Genomic DNA, 25998 nt, shown 5'->3' with positions numbered 1-25998 from the left:
GAAGGTGCTGGAACGCTTCGGTATGCAGGCATCAAAACCTGTGAATACTCCATTGGCTGCCCATTTTAGACTTTTAGCACGATTGTCACCACAGATCGAGGAGGAGGTGGAACACTTGTCTCGTGTTCCTTATGCTAGTGTAGTTGGTAGCCTTATGTATGCTATGATGTGCATTAGGCCAAACATTTCACATGCAGTTAGTGTAGTGAACAGATACATGGATAGACCTGGGAAGGTCCATTGGCAGGCTGTAAAGTGGATATTACGATACTTGCGAGGCACTGCAGATGTTGGGTTAGTCTATGACAAAGGCAGCGACACATGTGGGAGTGGATATGTTGATTCTGATTATGCTAGAGATCTTGAAAGGAGAAGGTCCTTGACAGGGTATGTTTTCACTCTTTGTGGGAGTGTGATCAGTTGGAAGGCGACTTTGCAGCACGTAGTTGCATTGTCTACTACAGAGGCTGAGTACATGGCAACTACAGAGGCGGTGAAGGAAGCTATATGGTTGAAAGGCTTGGTTGGTGAGTTGGGCTTGCAGCAGGATGATTTGACTGTGTTTTGCGACAGCCAGAGTGCCATACATTTGATTAAAAATCAGATGCTCCATGAGAGGACCAAGCACATTGATGTCAGGTTTCACTTCCTTAGAGATGTGGTTGCACAGGGTGTTATTGCAGTGAGGAGAATTGGGACAACAGAGAATCCGGCAGATATGATGACTAAGGTCATTCTTACACTCAAGTTCAGACACTGTCTGGACTTGATTGGTATATGCAGTTGCTGAGGCCCTTAGGGGCATTTGGAGGCGGCGAAAGAAATAACTGGATGAAATTTGAGCCAAGGTGGAGATTGTTGGAAATTGTGTCTCAAATTCCTATTCTAATTAGGATTCTATTTTAGAGTTGTATTCTAGTAGGTAATTTCTTATTTGGCAAGTCTTGGCCTCTAAGGGATTGTAATCCTTGTCTAAGAAGGAATTATGTTTGTAACTCTATAAATTGGTACATATGTTGTGGGTTCAGACTTAAGAGATTGTGGGAGAGAGACACTAGAATTCATACAGAAACAGAGTGAGGGGATGAACTCTTGTAATCTCCGATTTTACACATAGTGAAAACTTTCGCCAGATCCTAATCGCGGATGTAGGCTGTTGCCGAACCACGTATAAATCTTTGTGTTCTTTGTGTGGCGTGTTTACTTTTCTAGTTGTGATTCTTGATTCAATTTGGGTTCGTTGCGTTTGTCATAACAATATTGTTTTGTGAGTTTGGAAAGAATGAAAGTGAAAAGAAAGTGATTGTAGTTTCCAAAACTACCCTTTTAATTATAAGATTACTTTGTACTCTTTTGAGACACTATCATATCTCCTGAATTATGAACAAAAATGAAATTTCAAGTTCAAAGATGAAACAATGAACAGTATAGTATTTGTCTTCTGATGTTTAATAATTAGATATATGTGATTATAGGTGTAAGTTTAATTAATAAAAAATTTTGATCCAAAAAATCTTAAGGATAAAAGGTTGAAGTTAATATATATACTTTTAGTCATAGAAAAAAAAAAGAAAAAAAGAAAAAAAAGTTTAGTCTAATCGAAATAAAGTACTTAGAACTAAATTAGTTTGGTACATCTAATATACCTTACGTCCTAATTCCTAAAGTCACGAGAAGTCTATGTATAAAAAAAATACATGTATGAATTAAATTATAATTTCAAAACTTGTATACTTAGAGACACTAATTTAGTTTTTCACCTAACACTCTGTTACTAAATACTCTGATATATATATATAACTATGGCGACCTTGTGGGCGGGTATGTGTGAGCAAGGGCGGATCCAAGGGTGGGCGAAGCTGGGCTTCAGCCCACCCAAAAAAAAAAAAAATTTTTTTTTACCATACTACTTTAAGCCCAGCCCAAAAAAAAAAAAAAAAAAAATAGTAATGGTAGCCCAGTCCAAAGTTAGTCTAGTCCAAAATTAGCCCACCTCATTCAAAAAGGCTGGGTTCGCCCTTGTGTGTGAGCGTGTGTAGGTGGCACTAATAGGCTACCACACTAGGTAAGCTACTGGTGCACAATCCCACATCGCCTGGGTGTGGAAGAGGCAAGTGATATATGTAGATTCAACAACCTTCTATGACACAACACGTTTTAAAGCCATGATGGCCATGAACCTACCAGAACTCTGGAGTTAAGCGTGCTTAACCTAGAGTGTTTCCAGGATGGGTGACCCCTTGGGAAGTCTCTGGTATAGGGGAGCCAAAACGGACAATATTGTGTCTAGATAGGGTGGGGGTTGTTACAAGTGGTATCAGAGCCTGACCCACCAGCCGGAAGTGTGGCCAACGAGGACGATGGCCCCAAATGGGGGGTGATTGTGGTGACCTTATGGGCGGGTGTGTGTGAGCGTGTGCAGGTGGCACCAGTAGGCTACCACACTGGGTGAGTTACAGGTGCACAATCCCACATCGCCTGGGTGTGGAAGGGGCAAGTGCTATATGTAGATTCAACACCCTTCTATGACACAACGCGTTTTAAAGCCGTGATGGCTGTGAACATACCAGAACTCCGGAGTTAAGAGTGCTTAACCTGGAGTAGTACCAAGATGGGTGACCCCTTGGGAAGTCTCTGGTCCGGGGGAGCCAAAAGCGACAATATTGTCTTTGGATATGGTTGGGGTCGTTACAATAACTCTCAATCATTATTAATTATGGAAGGAAAAAAATACAATAAAAATTTAATTTTTTATGCACATATAAAACTATATACAATTAAATTAGTATTACATTATCTTAGTAGTTCCACACCTTGTTATTAACTTTTTATAGAAACAAGGATGAACTTTGACCTCATTAAACAACAAGATGCTTTTCAAGGCACCATTCTTTATTTGCATCAATACTTCAACAAAATATATTTATAAGTTGATAATTACTAGAGGAGGGCATTCTGTGCCCACATGTTATTGCTATACTCATAATGCCGCTACAAATAGTCATAGGCATTACATGTTCTAAACGTTATCTTTTGCCTAAAGCAAAGTTTATGGTGAAGCCTTATTTGTGCAATAAATATAAAGTGGATGTATGAAGTTATTGAAGATGTGATAGATTCATATTCAGCGCGGCTTCTATTCTTTACAACATGCTTACATCTATACACATTGAATTGCTTGGTCATGGTGGAATGGTAGTACAAACTTGGACTACAGAGTGTTCTAGCCTGGATTTGAGTTTAAGAGCAGTCACTTGGTGCCAATATTGCTAAGGGTTATGTATCTCTCCAATCCATCCCTTATGGAACGCTGTATTGGCTGGATCAGCACTGGATAATGGGGTCTTCGGTTTTTAGTTTACGAATTATTAAATGATGTAGCTACACGAGGTCCATTCTTTTTGCTAGATGTACTCAACTTCAATGTACTATAATTACCTTCACTAAAAGTGTAAAGGGCTGCATGGAAAAAGCACCTGTCATAGAATTGCATGCTTTGGATCAGGTTAAGTACATGCTGCAGCTGATAAAAAAAGGGCTTCTAATAATTCAACTCTACTTAGGAAAAAGCTTTATTATTTTAATCAGCATTGGCAATGATAATATTGGTTCCACTTGGTTATCATAATGCAAAGGTCTGTAGAAACCACACTGGGAAAAAGTTAATGTGAAATCTCAGTGATCAGAACAATGCTATTTGTCTTTAAAGGTCTAAAAGCAGGTGCAAGAAGGATGTTGTAGCCCAATCCTTATCTTCTTTACCATCAAGTTATGCGAAGCTCACTTGGATCTTTCATAGCTAAATTCTCGAATGAAATCTTAGTTCATATTTCCTTTAAGGTTGTATTCTGCTGGTTCAGTTTTCTGAGTTTTCTTGACTTCAATTGAGCTGTCCGCATATCTTGAATTTTCATATTTTGTAGGCATTGTCTGTAATACTTAGGACATGGGTCTTTTGTTTGTAGATGTGCTTAGTTTTGTTAATTTGTGGTCAGCTAGAGTTTTAGGTCCCATTTGACATGTCAAAATTTTCTGAAGTTTCCTAATTTTGAAGTGCCTCATCTTATTATTTCAAGGTTGTCAACTAGCAAGCTGTATAGCCATGCACATTCTACAAAATGTTCCAACAGCAGTGAAATACTCCAGGATAATGTAATGCAGCCCTAGTACCAGATGTGATGCCCAAGCAATTACATGGGTGGTTACTAGATTCTACTTCTTTTATTTCCTATCGGTATTGAATTTGCTTATAAAATCACAATAGGTCATTATGAGTCCTACATGTAATCTAATATTCTACTTCCACAACTCTATCCTCTCCCTTACTTTAGGCAATTCAACATCTCAAACTTTGAAATCATTGTTGTCTTGAAATTCTACTTCTTCAGGTTGTACAGCTTACAAAATCTAGACACTTTAGTACCCTCTTCTGCCTTCACAAATTCTAAAGCCATAGTCTGTCTTAAATTATCACCCAATATCCAATTAATAGTAAACAAAACTTTTTTACTTTTAGTTATGTCTTACACCATTATGGGAGTAAGGTATGGGTATGAAAAAGAAAACCTTGATATTTAGTACTTGGGAATTTCAAATTGTGCAGAGTACTTGTGTTAGAAATGAAGAGACATGGCCATATGTATGGAATCTGTTAGTCACAAACTTGTTGATGCATACTGAAAAGGAATGTCCAATCAAGAATATGATGGCCACGACTGAGTACTTGACCCCACGGAACATTGGTTCTAATCCCATCTGTCATTGTAACTCTTGAGGATTGGGTTATTGGAAAGCCTGTTGGATTTCTTTGCTATCTCTAGAAGGCAGAAAATTGATTTCTATACAATAGTTCTCTCTCTTTTCTTTAGTCATCTGAGACTCCATCAAGTAATTTGAATGACAAAGTATATGTTATTACTTTCTAGAGACGTGTTTTATTGACATCTGAATTGAAATAATGGGGCACTTATGATTTTTCAGATGATTCTTTATTAGTTTATAATCGATAAAAGTCTCTCTTTTAGGTTCCCAACATTCATCTTCTAATATTTTTGCTGGACTGTGTCGTATTTTGTCATGGATATAAGATGCTTATAGTTGTGACTTATTGTTGATTCTGAACTATTTAAATTTTCCTTCTAAATTTTGTTGCACCATGTAGCCCAGGTTATTTGTTGGACGAGGTATGCAAGAAAGTCAAGCCTCCCTTTTGAAGTATTTCCTTGTCCCTGTTATAAAAGCTTTTTTGGTCCATTTTCCTGTTTTGTTTTCTGGATCCCTTCTTGAGGTCTGTCCTTGTGTTATTTCAGGTACACACTGTTTTGGGTGCTGTTATTGCTAAGCAAGTTCTCATTTAGCTACAACTTTGAGGTGAGTAATTATGTTATAGCTTATACTTCCGCTACAACTTACAATGTTCACACTAGGTATTACCTTTTGGCGTCTGGATCCTCTGCTGTAGCTGGTCCCTGTTGTAGAGATTTTCAAAGCACTTAAATTGGGTTTCAACACATTTGTTCTAGATTTCAACATCAAAACCATTACATTTAAGTGCATTGAAAAACTCTATGGCACGCTACATCCGGGACACGCTACAGCAGAGGATCCAGACCCTACCTTTTGCCCTTGTCACAATGGCCATATCAACTAGGGCATTCGGTATCATGTAACTGTACTCTGATTAATCACCCAGAATCATAAATTGCACTTTTTTTCTGTTTTCTTAGAACCTTATACAACAGTTAATTTCTTTTCTGTTTTCCCACAATTTAAGGGTGACCAATATTTGGGTGTTAGATCTCACTTGATAAATAGTCCTTACTTCCATAATGAAATGACCTGGTTGTATAGTTGCTGGTAACAGCATTATGGTCACATGAACTTATCCTTTGGTTTCTAATGTTTTCTGAAGATTCTCTACTCTGATGCTGTAATGAATATTCATTTGAAGGTTCCAAGGTTAACTCTGTGAGGTTGATAATAGAAGAAGAGAAGAAGAAACATTTCAGAGGAATATAATGAGCATAGAATTAATATAAACACGGTCCTTAACTGTGAACTTTTAACTACACGATGTAATAATTAGCAAATTAGATGGGCTTATAAGTTATAACACCCTGGAATAATATATCATCTCTCTAATGGTGATAATGTGAGGGATTGTGCATGCCTAAGCTGACTTGTAGACTTTTGGTGCCATTAAAAAAAAAAAAAATCTTGCAGATAAAGCCACTTATAGCACCAACAAGACAAATCATGAAAATTGGGGTAAAAAATTACGACTGGCATGAGCTCTTCCCTAAAGGTAATATTGGCTCTTTTTATTATTATTTGCTTATAGAATTGGATTAGTGCTTTATTGTTGTTCATTTGTCTAACATTAAGAGTTACTACCAATTCAGTCAAGAGCAATGCTGGTGCAATCGCAGCTGTTTGGGCTCCCATAATACTTGTGAGTTTCTAGATGTCCTAATCAGTTCCTTGTGACTGAGCATTCAATGTATGAACTGGACTGGTGCTTATTTTAATATAGTAAAGACCTACTTTAACACATCTTGAAAATATGAATCAAGTTCTCTGATCAATTAAAATTTCTGTTTTGCAAAGAGTTCATGCATGACATAATGGTTTGCTTTTGTTTCAGGTATATTTCATGGACACACAAATTTGGTATTCTGTTTTCTGTTCAATATTTGGTGGAGTTTATGGGATTTTGCATCATCTTGGTGAGGTAAGATGTCTTATTCTTCTCAAATTAATATGCTTGCAGTCTGACCTCTATTGTCCTTGTAGATTCGGACATTAGGCATGCTGAGAAGTAGATTCCAGTCCTTGCCATCTGCATTTCATACGTGCCTTATCCCACCCCCATCCCGAAATGATCAAAACAGAAATTGGAAAGGTTTTTTACACCATAGATTTCAGAAGGTATGAGGTTTTCAACTCTATGATGCGTGGCTAGATTGTTGGAAAGATTTTGTGTGCTGTTTTTGCCTGATTATGGAATTATCTTGTCTCAGGTGTCAGATAATGGAAAGAATAATGTTGTTAAGTTTGTTCTGGTATGGAATCAAATTATCAGTGGTTTCCGAGAGGAGGACTTGATAAGCAACAGGTTGATTATACTTTAATAAAGTTTTCGTCCATTACAATACCTTAACCGATTCTTTTTTTTTTTTTTTTTCTCAAAAACAGGGAGATGGATTTGATGAAAATACCTTTATCATCAGAGTTATTATCTGGTGTAGTTCAATGGCCTGTTTTCCTTCTATCAAATAAGGTAATAGTGCTCATATTCAATTTTCTTTTTCGTTTTTTTTTTTGGCATCTATGTTCCCATATCGTTGATCTCAACACTTATTTTCCTATTCTTACCAGTTTTCAACAGCTTTGAGCATTTCAAGAGATTATGTTGGGAAGGATGCAAATCTTATTAGAAAGATTAGAAAAGATTATTACATGTACTGCGCTGTAAAAGAGGGCTATGAATTACTTAAGTACGTCCTTGACATTTTACTTGTGGGTGATCTAGAGAGAAGGTAGAGTTACTTCTTCGTTTGTTGACATTTACTCTCTTCTATGTTTGTTGGGCTTAAATATGTTTCTGGACATTTTAGCGAGTGATATATAAAAGTTGCAATTTTTTTCTTCTATTGCTAGACCATTTTCTGAAGACTTTTCTGCATTCATTTCACTTTGTCTCCATCACCTTGTTCCCATTGTCGCTTGCTTCTCAGGATTGTTTTTCGCATTTTTGATGAGATTGAGGAAAGCTTTAATAGATCAAGCCTTCTTGAGGAGTTCAAGATGATCGAGCTACCTGCTCTACAGGCTAAATGTGTCAGTTTAGTAGAACTTCTGGTATCTGTTTAACTTCAAAACTTTAGTTTTAGTTGAATATGTGCTTCGTTTTCTCTGTTTCTTTGAGCCTTAAAAAATTTGTTATTTAAGGTTGAAGGAAATGAAGAGAACTATTGTAAAGTTGTGGAAGTACTTCAAGATACATTTGAGCTTGTAACCAATGACATGATGCTAAATAGTTCCAGGTTCAGTGCAGTCAGTTCTTTAATTTTATCTGATTAATTTAAAATATTCACCGTACTGAAATTCATTTTCAATGCACACAGAATACTGGATTTTCTTTACTCTTTCCAACAGAGAGAAGAAGATTCAACTGAATTTTTCAGTAACATTGAACCACAATTGTTTGCATCGAAGGAATCTATCCATTTCCCACTGCCAGATAGTGGCCCTCTGAATGAAAAGGTGATTTTGTTACTCCTTTTCTGTGATATCTGTGTTTGTTCCTATTTAAATTTGTCAACAACAGGGCTTCATCCTTCTATTTGGGAAAATCAGGAATCTTGTTTTGGCTTTGGCAGTCATTTCTGTGACATGAGTGTCTTCGATCAGTAATACATGGATGTATATATCTTACATATAATTATATGTATAAACACAAATAAACGTATGTGCATGTATAATAACATGAATATGATACATATGATATAACAAAAATGCTTCAACCTTTGGATGCCAGATCAAGCGTTTCCTTTTGCTGCTTACTGTCAAAGATAAAGCAATGGATGTACCAGCAAATTTAGAGGCTCGGAGGCGGATTTTGTTTTTCGCTACTTCTCTCTTTATGGATATGCCTAATGCTCCTAAAGTGCGCAATATGTTGTCATTCAGGTCAGGTCGTGTTGTTTTGTCCGTTTTGTGTTTCTTGGCAATTTGTGGTTATATTTGCTCTGTTTTCAGTTTTTCCATTTATGCACCAAACTTTCAAGTTCGCATAATGTAAAAGAAAAAAGTGATCATATAGTTACTTATTAACAGGAATGACTCTGTTGAGATACATAATAAAATGAAACAAACTTAATTAAAGCAACACAACGTAGAATAGTGCTATTATCGTCATCAGTCTTGTGCTACAATTGTCTGAAACAGTGCCACTACTGTAATATCCTAGAGTTTATTAAGAATGTCTCTCTCTCTCTCTTCTTTCAATCTCTTTCTGCACCCTAGAATGATACAACTGTACCTTCACTAGCTGTACCTGATCGGTAGTCTAATGACAAAAGATTTATTTTTAAACATTGAAAAGTGGCATATATAACATAAAATAAATCATCATTTTCTTCAGTATCTACGTTTTGGTTAAACCCTTAATAGAAGATTTAAGAGGAATTTGGTAACTTTCTATTTATTTAGTTTGTTTGGGAATAAGAAGGGAAAGAGGTGGTTCAAGAAAAGGTATAAATACAAATAATTTTACAATTTACAAATAATCCAAAAAGTAGTTTTGTGAATAACTCTTTTAGTGCACCTTGTTTTTTGAATACAAGGTTCCTGTTCCTCTTCTCTGGTGTCTCCAAGGCACTTGAGAGTTGAGTCACCTTGTTCCTATTTCTTGACCTAGGATAACCATTGACTGGCTGCAAGTTAGACAGAAACAAGGTACCTAGTCTCACAAGATAGCCTCAACGTAAGAAGAAGCAGTGGCCGAACCTATCTCTCTTTGTAGTCAAGTAATTGTTCAAGTGAACAAGTATGAATGGAATTTTTGATGAGATAATTGACCCCCTACTCTCTTTGTGTAACAACCCTCATCCTATCCAGACACAATATTGTCCCCTTTTGGCTCCCCAAACCAGAGACTTCCCAGGAGGTCACCCATCCTAGTACTACTCCAGGTTAAGCACGCTTAACTCCGGAGTTCTGATAGGTTCACGGCCATCACGGCTTTAAAACACATTGTCCAATAGAAGGGTATTGAACCTTACATGTAGCACTTCACTCTTCCACACCCAGGCGATGTGGGAATTGTGAGCACACGTAGCTCGCACCAGAGCCTTGCCTTTCACTGGCCTGCTTCCGCCCACTGAGCCTCACACTTTGTTCACCTTTTATTTAATATGACCATGTGACCAACGGGCCAGTGGCCTAGCGGTATCAACCTCTTACTTCCTAAAAGGGAGGTCAGAGGTTCAAGTCTCAGAAGAGACAAGCGTGTGTTAGTACCAACTAGGAAAAGAAAAAAAATGACCATGTGAAACTAAGTTATTGTAATCTCGTGATTCATGAAAACAGATGGCCCTGACAAAAATTGCTTTCCGATGGCAAAGGATTATTCAAATGATTTTATCACATGAGCGACAAAATCCAATTTGTTCAATGAAAGCACTGTTGCTGATTTAGAAACATTTCTTCACCTACTAGTGGGATGTCGATTTTGCCTGATCTCAGGTCCCTGCCCTGCCCTGATCCACCCGACCCCTCCCCTTCCCTAAAAGGACAAGTTCTGGGTGCAATTAAATGTGGTAGGGGCAGGATGGGAGAAAGTATTAAAATGCAATCAGGACAAGGAGCAGGTGGAAATAAGCAAAACCCGTTCTGTCCGGATTTTGCATGTTCTGCTAACAATTCATGTATTTATCATGCATCTTCATGTACATTCAGCCTCTATCAAAAGTCTAAGATAAAGGTAGGAAAGATCGTTTATAAAAACAACAACCAGCCTTCTCTCCGAGAATCATCTACTGTGAAATAGAATGTGTGTGCAACATGTACAAATAATAGATATATATCGAAGAGTTGAATAGTCATGTTAAATATTTAGAAGCTGGGTCACGAGTTGATTCACAATATATGATTAAATGCTAACTGTAAATCTTGGCTCAGTTTCAGAATGTTTTATTATTCCCTGTCATGTGCCGTCAGAGGTTTGGGACAGGGACCGGGAACGGTATCAATCTCCCGAGTTGGGTCGGGAAAGGAGTACATATGAACCCTTATTGCGCATGCACTGCTCATGGCTATTAGTGGTTATCGATATAGATATCATGTCTTACAATTCATGTACAAGAAAATGAATTAACACTTGGAAGAGAAGCGACCTCTGCTTTGTCTTTGTATCAAACTAGTTTGTCTTTGTCACCAGGTAACCAGGCCACCTAATTTTGACTGCAAAGACGCCAGAAATATATTTAACACCTGAATCATGAAATTAAGAAGTTGAGTCCTGACTTTATAGTTAGACATTGTCTCTTGCAGTTTTTAAGTAAATAGTGGAGATTAAACACGAAAATGATAAAGTATCATGGATACTCAAAATGATAAATTTTTGCATAATACAAAAACATTCTCTCTTTTTTCTTTCGAGCAGTCCTTTTTCTGATAAGTAAATAATCAAAGATGATGCGTTAAAGGGTGCTGAAGGTTGCAACTTTGTATTTGCAACTTAGTACAACAGACAAAAGGAAACAAGAAAACAAATCTACAAAGGAAGGAGTGCCATGTCCCAAATTTATCTGATTGCCTTCCCTACCTAATAGAAAGTCAAGATCCAACATGGAAACACTGATAGGAAACTGCCAATAAGGAACATGAGAGAATAACTGATAAAACAAGAAAGAAAAATATGCTAACATTCACCAGCTGGGAAGGAATAGATTTTCTGTAGAACTAGAAACAGTGTTAGTGATGCTGTCAATGAAATTAAAACATAAAAGGGTTCAATAGGATACAAATACAGACTTTATTATTAGAATACACATGAAAGCTTGATCTAAATTAAGTCCATTTCTTTTGAAATTTATTACAATATTTGATGTATTTTAAGCGATTCAGCGTGTCAAATAGACCACATTACTAATTTAAAGTGCATAGCTTCATGATTGTTCTTCTTAATCTTTGAAATTTTCACTTCTCTCCTTCAATTCTTGTCCAGTTTTCAACTTCTATTGGTGATGTTGTGTTACCACATTTTCAACTTCTATAATTGAAACTTAATATGGTGATGTTATATTACCACATCAAATACAGTTCCTTATGCAAGTCTGGAGTCACCAGAACCATTGCCAAAGTTTATATTGTATATATTTGTTTGTGCGAGTTTCTTCATCTCGCCATATGAATGCTGATAGTTACCATGAAGAAGATTCCTAAAGTAATTATCTGAAATCATGTGGGAAATAGATAAATACTAACAATTTATACCAGCATCAAATTACACGACACTGATGCAATTCAATTATGCTAATAGAGAGATGAACCTAAGCCAATAGCTTGTTGCTGATCCAGTAATTCTCTTTTGGATGCAGTGTTTTGACTCCACACTACATGGAAGAAGTTACATTCTCAACAAAGGAGCTTCATTCAAGCCAAGAAGGGGTTTCCATCGGCTTTTATATGCAGAAGATATATCCAGGTTTCTAAAATTTAGAACATCTTTAAATTTTCAAAAAGCATTTTTTGTTCATCCATTTAGATTTAAATGTGCACACATAACTGATTCCCTCACAAATTTATTTTTTTTTCTCTCAGATGAGTGGAAAAACTTTTTGGAACGCATGGGGAGTGAATATTCCGATGAATTAAATGTGGAATTGGAGGAAGAGTTTAGAAATTGGACTTCTTTCAGGGGGCAAACTCTGAGCAGAACAGGTGAAAGAAAAAATAATAATAATAAGATTCTTCTTGAGATTATAGTTTTTTTTTCTTTTTTTTTAAAGAAGTATCTGATAATATTGTTATGGTGAATATAACCCCTCCACTTTTATTTTATGATGTTATACCAGTTCGAGGAATGATGTACTACAGAAAAGCCTTAAAGTTACAAGCTTTTCTTGACATGGCTGAAGACGAAGGTATGTTGCATGAATGCATAATTTGGGATATAATACAATAGTATTCAACTTTCTCTTTTGAAAATGCATATTTGATGCTACTGTTATTAGAGTGAGAGTCCAATCAAAGGCCCATTTAAAAGGCTGGAGATGTTTGATAAGGACTGGAATCACTATAATCCTTTTTCAAATGACCTCTTTTTATCCAGATATTCTTCAACGTTATGATGCCATCGAGAGGGGAAGTGATACATTATCGGCTCAACTAGATGCACATGCAGACATGAAATTCACACATGTTATATCTTGTCAAATGTTTGGATCACAGAAATCCTCTGGAGAACCTCAGGCCCATGACATAATTGATTTAATGATAAGGTAGTCCTCCTCCAGTAATGAAATACTCGATATAAAAGAAAAAAGGCTATTAATAAGTGTTAATCGCGTCTATTTGGGTTGCTGGGAGAGGGGGGCTGAAGAAGATGTAATTTTTTCCATTATCTTTGCACAGAGTGACTGCTTTTAGGCTGGAACTTGTGTTCTCACGCTTTGCAGCTTGAATGTTTACTATTTCACTATTCAGTCGCCCCTATCAATATTTGCTTGAAACAAAATTTAGAAGCTAGTGATATTCACCTATGCAATATTTTCTTGAAGGTACCCCTCTTTGCGTGTTGCTTATGTTGAGGAGAAAGAAGAGATTGCAACAGATAAGTCTCGAAAAGTATATTCATCCATATTAGTTAAAGCTGTCAATGGCTTTGACCAGGTAACAGACTATTTTGATATCTTATTGCAATCAGAAATAAAAGATTAATACATGATAAACAGTTTTCTTATGTTGAGGGAATTCAGTGAATTATTTGAACGAATTCCTAGTATTCTGGAATCTGGACCATATATAAAGATATTTTTTCTTGGAGAAAGAAGAGTCACATTATTACTTGATTTCCAAATTGAACTAAATAACAATTACAGAATTTATTTTATGAAACTGCTTAGTGTAATTTATTTTATAATTGTTCTCGACAAGTTCTTTATGTTTTGAAAGGTCACATGATAACCTCTGTCATTGCAATTAATTATGCTTTTTCAAAACATACAACCTAGCGAAGGTAAGTGGGTTGAATGGCATAATGTACTATTTTTTAATCTGATAATAGTACATAAAAACATAATGTACTATTTAAAAAAAAAAAAACATAATTTACTATTTTTTAATCTGATAATAGCTCATTAGGCCATAAGATTTTGTAGTTTAATCATTTATAAGGTCATAGTTAAGTAGTCAATATGTTTAATCTAACATTCTTTTAATTTGTAAAGTTTTTAATTTAGATTATTGCTCGTTGTGTTAGCATAACTCAAATGTCATGCATTCATAATGTCCGTGTTCAATTTGTGAAATATGCACTGCAATATGTGGTGTTAATCAGCATTTGCTTGGAGATTTCGTTATGATCACTTTAGACTGCATCATATATTTTTTCAAAGCAATTTTAATATGGTAGGATTTCGAGAATAAATATAAATTATATAATAAAAATTATCGGAATCCTAATTTAGAAAAAGAAAATCTAGATGGTAAACACAAGTCATCAACCCTAAAACTATGGTGAAAATAAACACAACTAATAGATTTACAAATATATATATTTTTATAAATTAAGAAAATAAATTAGATTACAGACAAAATATAGAGTAAAGACAAATCTTTAACCTTAAGTTGAGTAGGAATAAAGGGACGTATGAGGAGAATAGAAAATTTCTACACTAAGAACTTCTTGTATAGAAAACTAGACGTAATAAAATGCCAAAACATTGTAACATACTTCTTCTCCCTTTCCTCCTCCTCCTCCCCTCTCTCTCTCTCTCTCTCTCTCTCTGAGTTTGAAGAGAAATTAATGACTTTTCATTGTGGACTAAAAGACTAAAGTGTCTTTTTTTTTTTTTTCTTTCCCCCCCCCCCCCCAATTTTGAGTTTGGGAACATCTACAATTAGAGAAAAATATATAGAACAGAAAATCAAGAGAAAATATTTGAGCTGGGGCATCTCTGGATGCCATGCGGCTCCCCCACTGTTAATTTACTTTTAATGATTCCACCGTACCAACCATATTTTTTACCTTTTTATTTCATTCTTTAGGCACTGGATACATTTTTTTTCCATAAATTGTTAAAGCTTAATACAATAAGGGTAGTTGCTAGAGATGCAGTATCGTCTTGAAGTGTTATTCTTTATTTACCTTTCTTCTGTATCTTCTCTGATTTAAATAGGAATTGAATTGATTAGCATCATTTGGTTCATTTTTATCGAGGAAGGGCCGAAGGGGGGAGGAATTAGATTAAAAGTACAAAGGTGTTGGAGGAACAGTGCTTACATTTTCTGTTAAACTCTAAACTACATGTATAAAATTAATTATGCCCAATAATTCCCTACCAAAAAAGTAATATGCACAAGAATTTAATATGCTACAAGAGAAAACAACATGAACAAGGACAACACGTTTAGAAAGAAAATCTATTTAACATATATGTATATATATTTTTCTTATTTAACATAATTATTGGGAAATCTTTTCCTGTCCACATTTCCCACTACCAAAGATTGTGGAAAACCTTTGCAGACTTTAATTGGAAACTCAACTTTTAAACCTGAATTTTTATTTTAAATTTTCTGGATGTTTGTATGAGCAAGAGAGTGAAACTGTGAAAGAGATTGCAAAAACAACAGAAGCATATCCACGATGGGTCCGGATCCTCTAGTTATATTATTATTATTACTAAAAATAAAATTAATGTAAAGTGCACCTTTGCGTCAATAAATGAATCACTCTACTTCCCCTCAGGGTAGAGCAAAAATCAATCATGCCTGGCTGTTAAATAGTTCAAATAGAACAACTCCTTCCTAGAACTTGGTATATATGGCACCTAACTGATCTTCTGATATGTTATAGCTTGGAATCTTGTTCCTCATCGCCTTATTCTGAATTACACTCTACCTCCAATTGTTCAATTCTTCCTTATAATACTGGATTAGAGGCTATATATATAAAGCGGCTTGATTAAGTTAAATATTCTCACACGTTGTAGCAGTAATAGCTCTATATTTAGCATCTATACCTACCTTTCCACCAACAAATGTGCAATACCAATACGCTGATCTCTTACTACTTTGATTACAGGACATAAATCTCTTCCCAGAGTTCCTTTGAGATACTACAGAACATGATCTGCTGTTTTTCCTGTTATGTTGTCTTGGATTTAATACAAATTGATTATCAAGTCTCACTGCAAATGCAATATTTGAATGAGGCACTGCATATATAAGCTGCATTAATTTCTATCAATCTTCTATATCAAGTATGATCATCAAATGACAAACCATCATCTTCTCATATATGACGTTACGATCCATGGAGGTGTCAATTGGTTTTATAAGAAAATTAATGGTAAAGATGTAAAGGAGAAAATAAAAGTAAGGGAAAAGAAGAAAAGAAAGAAAAAAATCTAGATTAGTTGCTCTAATATAATGTCTTGGATGCCTGTACAAGCAAGAGAATACCCAAGATGGACCTGCCTCTTGTAGTTATATCGTTCTTGCTTGAAAATAAAAATAATTCTGAAGTACATCTTTTCTCTGTTGTAAATTATATCACTCTCCATGACAATGAAGTGAAAATTAATGTTTGTAATGCTGGTTCAATTCTCCCAAATACAAGCAACAGTAGCAATAACATAACAGAAATCCTAAAAATGACAGTTTCTCCTTGCAGCAATTCTTAGAAAAGAACCTGGGTGCAAGACCCAATTTACATCCCGCCCCCAATCAAACGCCCAAAAAGCCCACTATTTGAAATAAAAAACAGCCTTAAGTACATTAAAATGACTTGTATGCTTCTCTGTTCTAGAAATAAAGAAGTAAGCTAAAATATTTCATGATGTGGTGGTCCTGGACTCTCCCACCTTATTCCTGCACAGGCAGACTTCTAATAAAGACTACATCTGGGTTGCATCAGTAATTATACTTGATCATTTCACTATTTTAGCCGAAATTGTTTGAATAGTCTAGCATCAAATAAGTCCATGTGATATAAGTCATCTTAATGTGGTGGAAACTTTTTGAATTGCCTAAATACTAAAAGGTAATGACCACCACCATGCATTATACACCACAAGCTACTTAATTGTCTACATTGATTACCCTTGCAATACCGATGCTTTTTTAATGCATTTGAATATTTATCATTTTCATTCAATCTGCTTATTTGATGAAAGTCTGTCACCTTTTCATGTGTAATTTGATATGCATCCTTGTTTTTTATTGTTGAATTGTCAAACTTTATAGGAGATATATCGCATAAAACTTCCTGGACCACCAAATATTGGGGAAGGGAAACCTGAAAACCAAAATCATGCCATAATTTTTACACGTGGTGAAGCTCTCCAAGCGATTGATATGAACCAGGTTTGCTCTTCCTCCTCCTACTCGTAAAAGATTAGTAGCTCTTACCCATTTTGTTTTTACATTCACATTCTTACAGGATAATTATATGGAAGAAGCTTTCAAAATGAGAAATGTTCTACAAGAATTTATGCGGCACCAAGGACGGAAGTCTCCTACTATACTTGGTTTGAGGGAACACATATTCACAGGAAGGTTAGCTCCTTATACTCTTTCAATTATAACTGCCACATCATGCATGATGCACATATATAGTAAACTACACGGCAGGAATTTGAAGATTTCTTTAGACAGTAATACATAACTAATTTAAGAATATATTCCACATGGGCCACAAATCCGAAAATCGATTGCCATGTATGTCCTGAACAATAAAATTTTCACACAATTTGCTACACTCTTCAGGTATGTGGCGGGTTTGTCAACATGTTTTTAACTTGACAGTTATTTTATGTTTGTATCACTCATTGTCATTTATTGAATTTTATTTCTTAAATAAGTAGTATAAGAAAATTCCTGTTCTATGATGGTTTAGGAAATTATGAACAATTTGAATGGTTGTGGAAGTAAAAAAACACCTATTACAATATATTATGAAATAAAGTTTTAATCTGCAGAAGTTGAAACAGAAAATCCAATACAAGACAAACAATTGAATAGAAAAAAGGAATTAAAAATTGAAAAAAGCAAGAGAGGAATGAAATAGATCAGATCCAAGCAACCAATGCATAATAAAAGAGAATTTCTGATTCTTGATTCACCATTTCACCCCCTTTCAGATAATTTCTTTATCACAATGTGTTGCTGTGGTTGTATAGAATATAATGGTTAAAAATCTGTACTTAAACTAGTGAAGTAGGACAAATGTGGTGAGCATTCTATGAGTTTTGATTATCCAATTGATGAGGTTATTTAAATAGGAAAACATTGTAGAAGTAATTGTAGAGACCCTAGAATTGATCTTGTGGAGGGCTTAGGTAAAGGATTGTCTACAAATTTAAGTTATGGAAGAACAGTTTGAGGATTTTCAGATGTGAAAGAATTAAATGGGCTAGCAAGTGAAGGCATTAGAGAATATAAATACTTAATTTATACCTTCTCTAACAGCTAAGCTTTTAGATTAGGTGATAGTTAACATGATATCATAACAGACAAGATTCTAAGTTCAAACCTCACCACCACCTGATAACTTTAAAGTTTAGGTTGCTTGAAATTCTGGGCAGCAGAAAGTGTGGTGCCTGGTATATTAAATTGAATGCTAAAAGGAAAGAGAAAAGGTTATATTTAATTTTGGTTCAGTAATGTTGGTTTTTAGGAATGTCCTCTTCTGATGACTTAATTACTTTTTTGGATTCTTTGGGGCCTTAGACCCCGGTTTCTCTAATGTTTATGGGACACGTTCCCCTATTAAATGCCTCTTTTAATTCATTATTACTTATCAAAAAAAATGTTGGTTTTTAGGAATGAAATCAGAGGAATTGTGAATCATTAACTCGTGTATGGTACTGTTGGTTGATTTGTTTTCTTTTGTGTGCTTTACTGTTGAACAATTAGAAGATAGAAGGATTCAGGTCTGCAAAATAGAATAATGTCTGATTATGGCTTTTAAAGGCTAACAAGGGCAGATAAGTAAGAGAAAAAGAACAGAGGTAGAAGAAGAGGAAGAAGAACCTAATAAACTGATCTCTATTGAAAAGAGCGCGTGTACACACACACATGTGAGGCTCGGTGGGTGGGAGTAGGCCTGTGAGAGGTGAGGCTCTGGTGCGAGCTACGTGTGCTCACAATTCCCACATCGTTTGGGTGTGGAAGAGTGAAGTGCTATATTTAGGTTCATCACCCTTCTATAACATAACGCATTTTAAAGCCTTGATGGCCATGAACCCATCAGAATTCCGGAGTTAAGCGTGCTTAACTTGGAGGAGTACCATGATGGGTGACCTCTTGGAAAGTTTGGTCCGGGGGAGCCAAAAGCGGACAATATTGTGTTGGTAGGGTGAGGGCCATTACAAATGGTATCAGAGCTTCACCCAGCCGGAAGTGTGCCGACGAGGACGTCAGGCTCCCAAGGGGGGTGGAATTGTGAGGCTCGATGGGCGGGAGCAGGCTACGTGTGCTCACAATTCTCACATCGCCTGGTTATGGAAGAGTGAAGTGCTATATGTAGGTTCATCACCCTTCTATGACACAACGCGTTTTAAAGCCGTGACGGCCGTGAGCCTACTAAAACTCCAGAATTAAGCATGCTTAACCTGGAGTAGTACTAGGAGGGGTGACCTGGGAAGTCTCTGGTCCGGGGGAGTCAAAAGCGGACAATATTGTGTCGATAGGGCAAGGGCCATTTACAAACACACATGGGGCTAACTATTGCTCACCTCCAACAATTCCCATAATTAGCATAAATTCCTTGACTCCAAAATCTTGATATAACACAAAAAAAATTAAACAAGCGACAAACCAAACCTAAAAAATTTTAAACTAAGACTCAACACAACCTAAAGCTTGACTATATAACCAATCTGAAAAGGGAAGTGGTATTTGAACTCCCAGCAATATTCTCACACTCATTTGATTCTTTTAATGGAAATGATATTCACATGTCACCTTTCTCCACTTGCTTTCTTTTAAAATGAAATGACATAATTGTACTTCCAAAACACTCTCTCTCCTCCATATTTATTCTAAAAAGTACTCTTGCACTTCACTTTTGAGGGTTAATTTTTTCATTTCATTTATTAAAAACTTGAAGTGGTGTAAATGAAGAAAAAGTGGAGTGCCGATATCATATCCCCTTCTTAATAAAGGAAATGACACAATTGCTCCACAAAGTGGAGTGTAAGAGTACTTTTTTGAGACAACTGTAAAGTGAATTCTTTTAAGGACAATTATGTCATTTCTTAAAAAAGAGCAAGTGAAATATGAAAGTACTTTTGCAAAGTGAAGATATCATACCCCTTTCCAGAATTCTTCTTTTATTTATTTATTTATTTTTAAATTTCCCCTTCTTAAGCTTCTTGTGGCTAATATCAGCTAGGTCAAAAATCCAATAAAATCACCAATGGAAATGCAACTGGAGACAACTTGTAGTTTAGTGCTAAAACTCTCTAGAAAATAGAAGAGAGGATTTCCACAAGAGAATTATAAAATTCGTAGAAAAGAATGATGAATAAAAAACTCTCACCTTTTGAAATTAGCAGTTAACCTTTTCATTTAAAAGGTATAAACCAAAAGATAGTGATGATTAGAAGGTCGGTTGAGAATGTTGAATGACCATAAACCTGGTTAGGATACCAACGGTAAGATGAAAACACAAATTTCTAAATAAATTTAAACAACCATATTCCAATTAAAAATAGTGTTGCCAGCTTGTTAGAATCTATCCCCACATTTTTTTATATGTGATAATTTAGCAAATGCAGAAATCCTTATGTTATGAGATCAGGTTTCCAATAATTTCTTCTTGCCAAAAAATTGTTATTTTCTGTGTCATGTAATAGTGTTATCCATGTTGCATGCATAGATAATATAATTCGTGTCGTGGCAAACTTAAGCACACTTTTTTTTTACTCTTTCTTTCCACTTATTCTTCTTTCTACAAACCCCTAGTTCATTAGTTCACAGACTTCTATTCAAATTTGTTTGCTCAGAAAGTGGGGCTTCAAAGTTTGATAGTCTGTACAAAAATACAAATGCCTGCATTCCCATGTTGCTGAGGTAGGTTTTTAAACATAATAATCTGTAGTGATTTCCGGAGAAGGAATAATGAGACCCAGACCTTCCACACACTCCAATCTGCCGGGATTTTGCAGTGGTTTTGAGTTGGATGTCTTGCTGATGGGGCTGGTTTAGGTACCCAAGTTAGTGGATTTTTGCTCTTCATTTGAAGTTAATTTGATGTTAATACTGCTGTGAAACTTGTAACTTTTTTTTTTTTTTTTTCCTTCTGAATAATGTTGCCTATGTTAGGATAAAACTATTTGAACTCTAAAAATTTTGCTGATAGTGTTCAATAAATCATTTGTTAGTAAGAAAGTATATTTGCCATTTTAGAACTTAAGCCTAAGAATCTGATATTGTCTCACTAATTGCAGTATTTCCTCTTTAGCATGGTTCATGTCTTATCAAGAGAGCAGTTTTGTCACTATTGGTCAAAGGCTTCTAGCGAATCCTCTCAGGTAATGGATGCCTTGCTTGCATGCTCATGATGGCAACTAGCCACAGAAAAAAATCGAGGATTATTTTTCTCAATATCCATCTTATTCTTAGATTTAGAAAATTCCGTTGGTTATTGTTTGCAATTCCATTATTTTTGTTCACTATGCTTTCCATGATGAAAGCTTTGATTGCTGTGTATTGCCAGTCAACTGATCTTGACCAATTTTTGTTTTTCTTTCACTTTAAATTTATTATACAGGGTACGATTCCACTATGGACATCCTGATTTGTTTGACAGGGTTTTTCACTTAACAAGAGGTGGCATAAGCAAAGCATCAAAGACAATTAACTTGAGTGAGGATGTTTTTGCTGGTAGGAATTAGTTACCTTCATTTTCTTGTTTGAAGATATATTGTCTTTTGTTTAAGTTCCAGTTACAGATCAACTGGTTTAATGTAGGGTTTAATTCTACATTACGACGGGGATATGTTACATACCAGGAGTATATGCAAGTTGGCAAAGGTCGTGATGTAGGCCTTAACCAGATTTCAAAATTTGAAGCGAAAATAGCAAATGGAAACAGTGAACAGACTCTAAGCCGTGATATATACCGCCTTGGTCGTCGGTTTGATTTCTTCCGGATGCTTTCATTATACTTCACAACCATTGGGTTTTACTTTAACAGCCTGGTAACTTGTCTGAATCCTGAAAATATTTTAACTTTAAGAATAGTAGAATATGATACATCCATTTAGATTGACCTCCATATTTCAGCCTGGAACTGGAATTGGATTTTTATATCTGTAAACATTTTAGGATTAAATTTTACCTAGGAAAATTTACGGATTGACTGGCTTAAATGTGGTAGCTGACTTTTTTTTTTTTTTTTGATAAGTAATGGTAACTGACTTAAAAACTAGACATTATTGTACAAGTACAATGGGCCTTGAAAAAACACTGGATGGGAGAAAGAAAGATCTGTAATAAGTACCAATTTCCCTTTTTCTGTGAACTGGAAGGTTGTGCAAAATCAACTTTTACTGATAAGTGATAACCGAATGGACCAATAAGAAGGGGAAAAAGAAAAGAAATCACCTAGCAAACTTCCTTAATGTGTTCCGTTTTCTGGACACATGACGCGTGTATAAATCCGGGGAAAATAATCAAATTGCAATTGTGAAGTTGTAGGATCTCTTGAAGTATATATTAAAAAAGGTTAGTTGTATGACAAAGTGTTGTCATGATTTCTGAATTCTGATGGATTGCATAGAAGTTATACTAGATATCGTATTATCTATTTATCTTTAATTTTTACATGCTATTTGTTTTGAACAAAAAGAAAAGGAAAGAAAAGAGCTGATCTTTCCATTTTCTTTGATATGTAACAATTGCTGATCCTTGACATAGTAATTTGGTGTGTTGATTCAATTGAATTTTTGAAGTTTCACGCTTGTTCCATCTGTGTTGAAACTCTGCAGATATCAGTAATTGGAATTTACGTGTTCCTTTATGGGCAGCTTTACTTGGTTCTTAGTGGTTTGGAAAAAGCACTCCTTCTTGAGGCCAGAATTCAGAACATAAAATCCCTGGAAACAGCTCTAGCTTCTGAGTCATTTATCCAGCTTGGACTCTTAACGGGCTTACCAATGGTGATTGAGATTGGACTTGAGAGAGGATTTCTTACTGCTCTGAAGGATTTTGTCCTCATGCAATTGCAACTGGCTGCTGTATTCTTCACTTTCTCTCTTGGAACAAAATCTCATTATTATGGCAGAACAATTCTTCATGGAGGCGCCAAGTACAGACCCACAGGTCGTAAGGTTGTGGTGTTTCATGCCAGCTTCACAGAGAATTATAGACTATATTCCCGAAGTCACTTCGTGAAAGGATTTGAACTGCTGCTCCTGTTGACTGTTTATGATTTATTTAGACGGCCCTACCAAAACAGTATGGCATATGTGTTAATCACATATGCCATTTGGTTCATGTCGTTGACTTGGTTGTTTGCACCATTTCTTTTTAATCCTTCTGGATTTAACTGGGGCAAGATAGTGGATGATTGGAAAGATTGGAATAAGTGGATTAAGCAACAAGGTGGTATAGGAATCCATCAGGATAAGAGTTGGCAGTCCTGGTGGAACCATGAACAAGCTCATCTTCGTCATTCTGGGCTGATTTCTAGGTTGATTGAAATATTTCTCTCTCTCAGATTTTTTATTTACCAGTATGGTCTGGTCTATCACCTTGATATATCTGGGCAGAACAAAAATTTCATAGTTTATGTGCTCTCGTGGGTTGTCATTGTTGTGATTTTCCTGTTAGTCAAGGTAAACTCCTATTGATGCTTTTATTTGATAATATGTCTAAATGCATTTTTATTTACTTATATGCGCCTGTTAAGTCATGGGTCTTGAATATTGCTTACTGTTATCATGGGTCTTGAATTGAATTTTGTGAAAATGAGTTTACTTATAGAAATCACAGTTAGTCATCCAATCAATTCCATTCTGATCCAAGAGATATGGTTAGTCATTGTATTAGATGTTAAGTCCCAACCCCTTCACCCAGCCCATGTTCTCCACATATTATAAATTTGTTGTAATTAACGTTAAACTAATGTTTATGACACTTAGTTTTCATGTAATGACATGGTTAGGAAAAACCTGCCCGGACCATAAAGTATTAAGTGTAACCAAATATTAAATGATTAGATAGTGCAGTGATTTTTTTGCACGTTTTGAAGGAGAATGTTTGATAAAGAAGTATATTCTAGAACAGCTGAAATTCTTTATTTGAAATTCCCATAAAGCTTAAGATTACATGCAGATGTTATCCCTCCAAATTTACAGACTTGAAAACCATCACCTAGACGTTGAAATTGACCCATATAGTAAGCTATAAGGGACCATTGCCTGGAGCACTGGTAAAATGTCTGGCTATCAAGCATGAGAACGTGGTTTCGAATCCTGATCAACTTCATTTCCTTATAGCTTACAATCAGATGCATGGAACGTGGTTTCATTTGCCATGCTTCATATTATGATCAACTTCATTTCCTTCCTTCAATTTCCTCATTTGAGACTGGGACTCTGGATTAGTACTTTAAGTTATACTTGTCAAAAGCTTACTAATTTTTCAACACGAGTATCTGCAACAACAAAATCTGTTTTGTTGCCACCGTTGCCTGTGTTAAGTAAGTTCTGTATATTACTATCTTCTTCTTGTTATGATGGTCAATATACCTTTCTGAAGAAAGCTCTTCCTGCATCATGTGCTAAAAGTCTTTCAAGTAGTACAATGTGTTCTCCTTTTCATCTCTGGCTTCTATCTGATTGCTAATTGACTACTGTGTAATTTCATCAAGTAGTTCCATGCATCTGATTGATGATAACCTTTCTGCAATGGTTGATTCAACTTCTATTATTTTCTTATGCTTTGATTGGTCAGTGTATAACTTATTCTAATGAGCACATGATTTCAACATGCTAACACAGGTAGTGAACGTGGGGAGGCAACGGTTGAGTGCTAAATATCACCTTGCATTCAGGCTATTTAAAGCATTTATTTTCCTCGGTGTCCTATCTACCATAATAACTCTCTCCTACATCTGTGAACTCTCTTTGATGGACTTGATCGTGTGCTGTCTGGCATTTTTGCCAACAGGATGGGGTTTAATATTGGTAGGCTTAGCCAAATAAATATTTTTTTTAAAAAAAAAAAAGAAAAGAAGAAGAAGACACGTGATTTTCTTAATCAGTTTTTTGCACTGATATTTTGGTTTGTTCAGGTTGCACAAGCTGTGAGACCCAAGATAGAGGATACAGGATTGTGGGATTTCACCCGGGTCTTTGCTCGAGCTTATGATTATGGAATGGGCATTCTTCTTTTTGCACCCATAGCTTCTTTGGCATGGCTCCCAATCATCTCGGCTTTCCAGACTCGTTTTCTTTTCAACGAGGCGTTCAATAGGAAATTGCATATTCAACCAATTCTTGCAGGAAAAAGGAAACGTGGATAACATCCCCTCAACTGGGATTGTGTACAGAATACTCGTGTATAGTCAAATCACTGTCACAAATACTCATTTTGTAAAAGTGATGCATCTAAGATAAAATATATACATCAATTGATTCTTTTGATTAAAAATAAATAAAATTACAAGAGACTGAAGGAAAACGTTTATACTTCGTTCCAAGTAACTTTCTGTAGAGTAAGAGTCATTCGCGACTGTGTACTATTTAAGAATTTAGATGAACCCTTCCATTGTTTTCTTAAATTGTGCCAAGGGTCACTGTGAAGATCAAAGAAGTTGAAACAGTAACTAATGATATCATTGGCATTCTCTAAGAGTGTAAATTGTTCATATAGCTGAACTTGATATATGCAGCTCTGATTTGGCAGAACTGAAGTTTAGCAGAGTGGATTATTTATGATTGTATACAGCTAACATTTTTAAATTGCAATTGTGCAGCAGAACTGTATTGATTTTCATCATAAATCATTTGCTATTAGGTACCCACTGAGATCTAGGAAGTGGCTGCAACTAAGCGGAATGCTATCCTGAATCCGCATCATTTTTTTGCTTTTTTTTTTTTTTTTTTGGGTTGTAGATATTTTACATGCTGTATACACACACACACACATTTCTTCCCCAAATTAACTATGTATTGTTGTATGTAGGTGGCTTTAGTTGCTGTTACCAAATTCCATTGACAGGCTTGTAACCCCATAATGCATTTTTTATTTATC

At 35.6% G+C, this 25998-nt stretch overlaps 1 protein-coding gene across 1 annotated transcript in view; it reads left to right on the top strand.

Moving 5' to 3' along the window:
* The window catches only part of LOC132308660 (putative callose synthase 8), a 51001-nt gene extending 25254 nt beyond the window's left edge, over positions 1–25747 (top strand). Inside the window, exons 16-41 of the mRNA XM_059806814.1 lie at positions 5162–5214; positions 5310–5370; positions 6223–6304; positions 6402–6451; positions 6644–6730; positions 6793–6927; positions 7020–7114; positions 7195–7279; positions 7378–7538; positions 7737–7860; positions 7951–8045; positions 8127–8265; positions 8540–8691; positions 12105–12211; positions 12328–12447; positions 12582–12650; positions 12839–13007; positions 13287–13398; positions 16978–17097; positions 17174–17289; positions 21186–21269; positions 21509–21621; positions 21709–21938; positions 22728–23576; positions 24744–24929; positions 25037–25747. Of these exons, the coding sequence (XP_059662797.1) occupies positions 5162–5214; positions 5310–5370; positions 6223–6304; positions 6402–6451; positions 6644–6730; positions 6793–6927; positions 7020–7114; positions 7195–7279; positions 7378–7538; positions 7737–7860; positions 7951–8045; positions 8127–8265; positions 8540–8691; positions 12105–12211; positions 12328–12447; positions 12582–12650; positions 12839–13007; positions 13287–13398; positions 16978–17097; positions 17174–17289; positions 21186–21269; positions 21509–21621; positions 21709–21938; positions 22728–23576; positions 24744–24929; positions 25037–25267 (3825 nt within the window). The 3' untranslated portion in view covers positions 25268–25747. The remainder of the gene's footprint in view (positions 1–5161; positions 5215–5309; positions 5371–6222; positions 6305–6401; positions 6452–6643; positions 6731–6792; positions 6928–7019; positions 7115–7194; positions 7280–7377; positions 7539–7736; positions 7861–7950; positions 8046–8126; positions 8266–8539; positions 8692–12104; positions 12212–12327; positions 12448–12581; positions 12651–12838; positions 13008–13286; positions 13399–16977; positions 17098–17173; positions 17290–21185; positions 21270–21508; positions 21622–21708; positions 21939–22727; positions 23577–24743; positions 24930–25036) is intronic.
* The last annotated feature ends 251 nt before the right edge of the window (positions 25748–25998 follow it).

The sequence above is a fragment of the Cornus florida genome, unplaced genomic scaffold (assembly GCF_030987335.1).
Source record: "Cornus florida cultivar Cherokee Brave unplaced genomic scaffold, ASM3098733v1 CherokeeBrave_3.0.0_Hap2_Chr05, whole genome shotgun sequence".
Lineage (NCBI taxonomy): Eukaryota > Viridiplantae > Streptophyta > Magnoliopsida > Cornales > Cornaceae > Cornus > Cornus florida.
The sequence above is the reverse complement of the archived record's forward strand: the minus strand, read 5'-3'. Positions and strand labels throughout refer to the sequence as shown.